Genomic DNA, 7086 nt, shown 5'->3' on the forward strand with positions numbered 1-7086 from the left:
CACTTTACTAAAACAAGATTTTGCAAAGCCATTATGAGAAGAATATGTCTTTTGTATACAATTTCTGAGCTAGATTCCTGGGGAAACGTGTTTCATTGGATTCAGTAACTCTCCAAAGTAGGCTACTTGAGGACATTCTTCCCACAGGAATATTTCGTTGTTTGTTATTTAAAAAAAAGACACTTGAATGATGCTGTGGAAGCGCTACACATTTAAAATGTTCAGTCTGGTGCCCTACCTAATGAAGAACAAAACCTCTAGTGGGTCAGAGCTCTGATGTTAATGTAATGAGGATTATATTTACTTTGTATCATGCTCACAGGAAAACAGTCAGGACAAAAAAAATTATCCAGGATCTATAAATTGTTGATTATCTGTATTGCAGTAGCAGCCAAAATCCCCAAGAGACAGCTGAGATCCACGGCGCTAGACATTGTAGTGTCACGTAGTAAAGACAGTCCCTGCTGCAAAGGACTTACAAGCTAATTAGACAAGACAAAAGATGGGGGAGGGAAACTGAGGCACAGAGATGCAACAATTGGCCCAGGGTCACACAGCAGGTCAGTGGGGGAGCCAGGAATAGAACCCAGATCTCCACAATAGAACTGAACAAAACTGATTTTTAGGTTCAGTGGCCAAACTGGAAAAAAAATCACCTAGTTTCAAACCAAAACTAGATATTTTTTGTTTTCCCTCACCAAAATGAAAAACAAACAAACAAACAAAATTATTTGGGTTGAATGAAAGATTTTGAATCTTGATTCAAACTGAGCTTTGGTTTCGACAATGTTGACATGAACCATTGCGACATTACTCAGGGTTTTTTCCAGCTGAAAGTATTTGCCAAATTCACAAATAGTTTCAGTGTTCTGAAAAATACCTCTCTTCACAAATTTACTATTTACTGGAAGGATTTTGCCCAGCCCTACTGCCAAGTCCGTGCCCACCCTTCCCCATGGGACCAGGCATCTTCCCTAAATGGTACCTGGAGCTCTAGTTTTCATTAGAAAAGTTCTGTGAGTCAAAAAACGATTACAACCAATGAAACCACTTTGTGACTGGTGACTGAGTGGCTTGAAAGTCAAAAGGAAGCTGGGAGAACTTGAAGGTATGGAGCTACTGTGAGAAAAGCTTACCACCACCAAAACCAGAGTGTCACTCTGGCCCCACTGAAATCAATAGGAAAAGAATGCAAAGATACTGCTCTCCCAGCGGGGACGCGCTCCAAGAAATCACTTAGGAAAGTGGAGATCTCACTGTAAGACCTGGGTGGGCATGGGCAGAGCTGTGTCACCGAGCAGGGCCCGCAGTGAACACTGCATTGCAGGCTCAGCTGCAAAATCTACTAGCAATAGCTCTCCTTGCAAAAAGCTAAATTCCTTCCCCCAGCTAACTGGGCTCTCACACTTGGAGACACATGAACTCCCTGCCAGTTAAATGACAGTCTTTAGGGCACACTTTTTAAGGTGCTCTTTTCATTGTGAGCTAAAGGGAATATCCTAGGCCACAGCAAAACCATAGTCCACTGAGTGAACTTTAGTGCAGGTACACTGAAAAAGCTTTCACTGCAGCTACTCTCCAGGATGTTCATTCTGCATCCCACGATGCAGTCCCTTGAGGGGCCTGGCCCCTCCGTCTTTAGTCCCTAACCTCACCCACAGCAGCAGATCAGTGAGGGTTGCAGAAGGGGACCCTGCTTTTGGCTCAGGGCACAGGTGTTGTCACTGCACTGTGGAGGCACTGAGCTCTCATCTCCCACTGAAGCCAGTGAGAATTGACATTCAGAAGACCTTTAGGACTCAATCCTGCACACTCCTGTGAGGTGCTGAGTGCCCCCAGCTCCCACTGAAGTTAGTGGGAGTTAAGTGCACTCAACACCTCTCAGGAGTCCTCCTCATTTTCAAGATTGAACCTTTATTAATCTAAATCCCCCCCTGCTGGAATGCCATTGTATTCTTCATACGTTCTGATTCCACCCACATCCCAGTAGTATCTGAGCCCTTGCAGTAGCTCATCAAGTGACATGGCTAATACTGGTCACAAGTGGGTTATTCTCCTGGGGGGGAACTTTGTGCAGTGAAGAATATTGTTTTGGTAGGATTTCAGAGGCCATTCAGTGTTTATTCTAGAGAAGGCCGGTGGAAACCACATGCTTTGGACTCGGAGCAGAAGGTGGTAAGGTCTGGGACAATGCTTACTTCCTGCAGCCATCATCCACTGTCCAACTCAGATCTGTTCCATGGGACCATAAGATGCTACTGATCCCTGTTAAGTCTTATGCCAAGGGTGCGCAAACTTTTTGGCAGGGAGCCTGCCTTAGCCCTGCTGCACCACGGGGCTGGCAATCCCGCGGGCCAGACTGAAAGCCCTGACGGGCCGGATCTGGTCCTCCGGCTGTAGTTTGCCCTCCCCTGTCCCATGCCCTGGGCTACCCTGTGTTCTCCACTTCAGAAACTCTGTTAAATGCATAACAGAAGACCTCTCCAGGATAAAATTGCTTCATCAAGATTCTTTCCAGGCTCCTCTCATATATAAATATTTAAAGGCAAAGATGTTTGATACGTAAATTGGGAAAGTTTTTTGGACTAAACTATAGACTTCTTTTAAGGCTGATGTATTCTTAATACATTCAAGCAAGCAAAGTCATTCCTTTTACCCAGTATGTTATTTTGTGTTACGTTACCTACTCACACCTGAAAACCATTTACAAGAATTCTAAATGATTGCTCTGCTGCAGTCTGAACTGAGGTCTGTTATAAAAAATCAAGCCAGACCAAGTATATTGGTTTCTCTTCTGTAGCATTTGGCTGTCTATCTCAGGCTCACATTTAATCTGGATGATTCTGTAGGAAAGGAATCTTTAATAACCTTTTCACAACATATACTGTAAGCCCCTCTTTATTACCATATTATATGTAAAAGATGGGCCTGTACCAACAAATTGGACCCAAACTCCCTTGAAGATAGGTCCCATCAGGACCTGGAACCAAATTTTTGCTGGACTGTAATTTCAATACACTACAGCAAAACCCCACATACAAACAAGCATAAGTTTTGTGAAGGGGTTAGAACTCCATCTCTGTACCCTACAGTGCAGACCTACCAACCTCTAGCATACATAATGGAAAAAATCTGAAGTTGGGCAGGAAATCTTTGAGAAGAAATACTCTTGTGGGATCTCTGATATTTTTGGTGTTTGCCTGTGAGAATCCTTGCAGGATTCCCAGATGCCACGGTGATGGACATGGGATGAGAACCTAAATAGAATATGATAGGGCTTGACTTGGAGAGAGCTACTTGTAATCCTAGACAAAACAGGAAATTGCAAGAGACACAAGCAAATGAAGAAAGATGAATCCGCTTTGTTTATCCAGAAAAGAGTTTCAGGTACAGTTCTGGGTGAAGATTCAGGACAAGTTTTGTTTTTTCTGAACTGTTTTGGGAACCCTGCTATCCCTGTGGAAATGTTGGAACTTGTGTGGCAGAAAGTGACCTCTAAAGAGAAGTCTCAGCAAGAAAACAGAGCTTTCATCCACTAAGGTGCAGAGATGGGCCTAGCTCAGTCCTGACTCTGGGGAATCCAGCACCAGATCCCCACTCTAAGCTCAGCCCTTTCTCAGTAAGAGGCTGAATCAAAACCAGAGACTCACAAAAAAAAATCAACTATTGAACTTTGGGGAAGTTTGGACCCAAATCTAGAGCTGAATCTTGAGCTTTAGGTCCTCCCAATTGCCTCAGCCATGACCAGCATGTAGCACCAGTAAAGGTAAGAGCTCCTTCCCTTTCAGTCTGCAGGTTCTTTGCTGTAGCTACCAACAAGGTTGCCAGTTAGGACCAAATGGGATAGTGCTCTGTGTGTTGTAGACACCTGTCTGCTGTGAACTGAACCGACACCCATCAAACCACCACTAGAAGGTTCCAACTTTCACTCTCTAAACTGGATTTAGTCCAAACGGGCTAGAGCCATCTCTGCACCCACCTCCCTCCGCCCACTTCTGATCAATGAATATGGGGCAGGAAATCGAAAAATCACAAAAACAGCAATTGAGAGCAGCAGACACTAGGCTAAAGTTCTCAGGTATCCAGCTCCCCCAGTGTCAGACCAAAAAGCCTAAGGCAGCATTCATCCGCAGACTGATTCAGAGGTGCTAAGCACCCACAACTCCAAGTCTGGCTGTGGGAGCTGCAACTGCTCAGTCAGCATCTTCGGGAGTGAGTTGAAAACTTGCTGCTACAGGTAACACAAGCTGCCCTCATAAATAACAGAAGTTGCAGTCAAGAGACCCGGATGCTCCACTGGTATAAATTGGCCCCGTTCTGCTGACGACAATGGAATTATCCTGATTTATAGCAGGTGAGACTTTGGACCTTCATCTTCTAAAAATGTAATTCCTAACAAAGAGAATTTATAGACAAATGCTGGATGCTGCAATATAAAGCTACTTATAAATGATGAGGGCCACGTTTCACTCCCTTTCTTTTGATACCAATTAATTGTGGGTCTCTAGCCTTCATTTGTCATGCCTTCCCGTCCAACTCTCTCTCTCACTCTCTCACGTGTCTAGGGAGCAAAGAATTGGCTTCTCAACTGGCCCTGTCAAGCTTTCCCCACCGCTCCACTATTTTTCCAGGATTCTTAGAAATGATGTTGGCTAGGAACTGAGATGACTCTGTCAATCTGAGACATTTTCCATTCTCTTAGACTTGTAAAACACTTGAAAATCGCTACAATCAAAGCCATACCCATTGCCCTTGAAGACCATTCATTTAACCCTCTTGACTGTTCATCAAAGCGTGTGGCAGCAGCCGCCTTCAAAGAGGATTTACAGGTGGATGGATTTTGGCACGTGAGCGCTCACTCATTGGTAGAGCAGCCTTGGAGGATAACCTGGGGAAATCATAAAGAAGAAATAAAGCCTCCGGAGGGGGTTTTCCAAGTGAAACATCTTTTCCAGGGATTCCAGACCCTTCAGGACTTGGTGCATTCCACAGCACTTTAGATCTACAGCTTTTGTTTATGGGAATTGGAATCAGGACAGTTCGGGAAGGTTGTTACATGGAGTGGGTGAGTTGTGAAGGATGCTGGGGCTCCTCCTAAGTCAGACATTATTCCCGGGGTGCTAATGCCACAAAAGCCACGTACATTAGCACGTCCTGTTAAAACACTGGCTAACTGAGGCTTGAGCCCCACAAGAAAAAATAATGTTGAGAAAATAAAACAGAGGACTGGATTCAAACTGTGAAAAGCATGCAGCAAAATCAAGCAAGCACTGCTGCAATATAGCAGCTTAATCACACTGTACGGATGCAATGCGCTTTAACTGTACCTCTTGGTCACTGCTGGTGGCAGGTGCAAAATGTCCCTTTCTACATGCTAGACTGAGCCCCCACTGAGGATGAAGCAGAGCCGGTGCGGTAGGAGTGTAGAAGGAGCTGAGGGCAGAGATGCATGTGCAGAAGATCTGTCACAGAGAACTTTGAAAGGGAGAAGCAGAAGGTTGAATGTATATGGAAGAGGGGAACCCAGTTCAGAGATTTAGGCAAACGGGAGACATGCTCAGAGCTGAGGGGAAGGGAAATTATTTTCAACAAAAGCACTCAAAATAAATAGGCAAATTCTTTGAACACGTGGTTACACTAAACGGTGCATCTTTGATTTGGTGACAACGGGCCAGCATCACCCCTGCTCTAAATCTAGTGAAGATACTGGAGCCACGCCAATGTCTGACACAGATTTCACTTGTGTGCAAGTCTGCACGTGCAACGCAAACACTGCACACTGACTGAGAGGTACATGGAGATTAAAATCAATCTTGCTACTAACTGGCAGAGGAAGGAGGCTGACTTCGTCCATGCAGACCCTCAACTCCTGATGTGGCTAATCAGTGCCATATGGTGCTTGCTCAGACAGGAGTCGGGTAGAATTCCTTGCATGATGGACATTTTACAGCAAATACGTTTCCTTCCAGTTTCCTAGGTGTTTATTTTGGTTATGCTTCTAGCTGGAGTTTCTGTGCCATTTTGGATGATTCTGGAGAGGAAGTTTTGTATTTGCAGCAGGTTCCAGTGTGACTGGAAGTGATTAAGATTCTCTTACTCGTTGTCTCTAGTTCAGTTATTAATCCTGTCAGTCCTATTTTTACTTAATATGGCAGCAACTGCAGGCACAAGGTAGACTCACAATATCCTGACTGATACATTTCTCTTTAAAGAATTTTTTTTGCAAATCACAGCAAAATATGCAGAAAAGGCCAAGATTTTTCTGACCGATTCAGGGCAGGAAAATCATCTTCATAATATATTTAATCTTATATATGAACACATCTTATTCTATGGGTTATTGTTTTTTTCAGCACTGATATTTCTCCCTGGTACATTTTTTTTCCCAGTCCCATTCCATTCATTTTTCAGTGGCAGATGGAATTTATAGTTGGCTTTTTGAATTATTTTCCCCTCTTCTCCAAACCAAAATGTCAAATAAATTTTCAAAGCAAAAAACAACAGGTTGCGTAAAATAAAGAATTTCAACAGAGGCAAGAAGTCAGGATAAACGAGCAGTTTTGGAATGCATCTAGATCAACCCTTTAGAATAGCTGCGAGCAAAACTCTATTTCCCCTTGACCATAGTTTGACAGAGCTGCCCTGGGTGCCAAATCATATGTGTTACAATGTGATTATTTATATCTTCTTCCAGACCTTCAAGAGTATTCATTAAACTTCATTCTACTCTCGCAGGGCCCATATGAAATCTTTGCTGAATGCCAGATTAAATCCATGCCACATGCCAGGAGAATTTGAAGTGTAAATTAATCTGACCTGATCTAAAAAGCAGGGTTCCCGAATGATTTAAGGTGCTTTTATTGTATTAAAATCTTGCACACTTTCAAATTCAGCACCTGTGTGTGTCGGGGGGAGTTGTTTTGTTTTTGTTTTATGAGTGAATGCAGCGACTACACACTCACTTAAGCAGTGATTTTCGTGGACACTTTTCAAGTGACACTTATGGGCCGCTCAGGTCACTAGGAGCACTGTATATGGTGCAGAATGGCGAGCCATGCAATTCATTGCATAGCATTGTAACACAAG

At 43.7% G+C, this 7086-nt stretch overlaps 1 protein-coding gene across 1 annotated transcript in view; it reads right to left on the minus strand.

The window, feature by feature from the left end:
- The window catches only part of ITGA11 (integrin subunit alpha 11), a 192204-nt gene extending 187394 nt beyond the window's left edge, over positions 1-4810 (minus strand). Inside the window, exon 1 of the mRNA XM_050967522.1 lies at positions 4744-4810. Within this exon, the coding sequence (XP_050823479.1) occupies positions 4744-4747 (4 nt within the window). The 5' untranslated portion in view covers positions 4748-4810. The remainder of the gene's footprint in view (positions 1-4743) is intronic.
- Positions 4811-7086: the final 2276 nt, after the last annotated feature.

This window comes from Gopherus flavomarginatus, chromosome 9 (genome assembly GCF_025201925.1).
Source record: "Gopherus flavomarginatus isolate rGopFla2 chromosome 9, rGopFla2.mat.asm, whole genome shotgun sequence".
NCBI lineage: Eukaryota > Metazoa > Chordata > Testudines > Testudinidae > Gopherus > Gopherus flavomarginatus.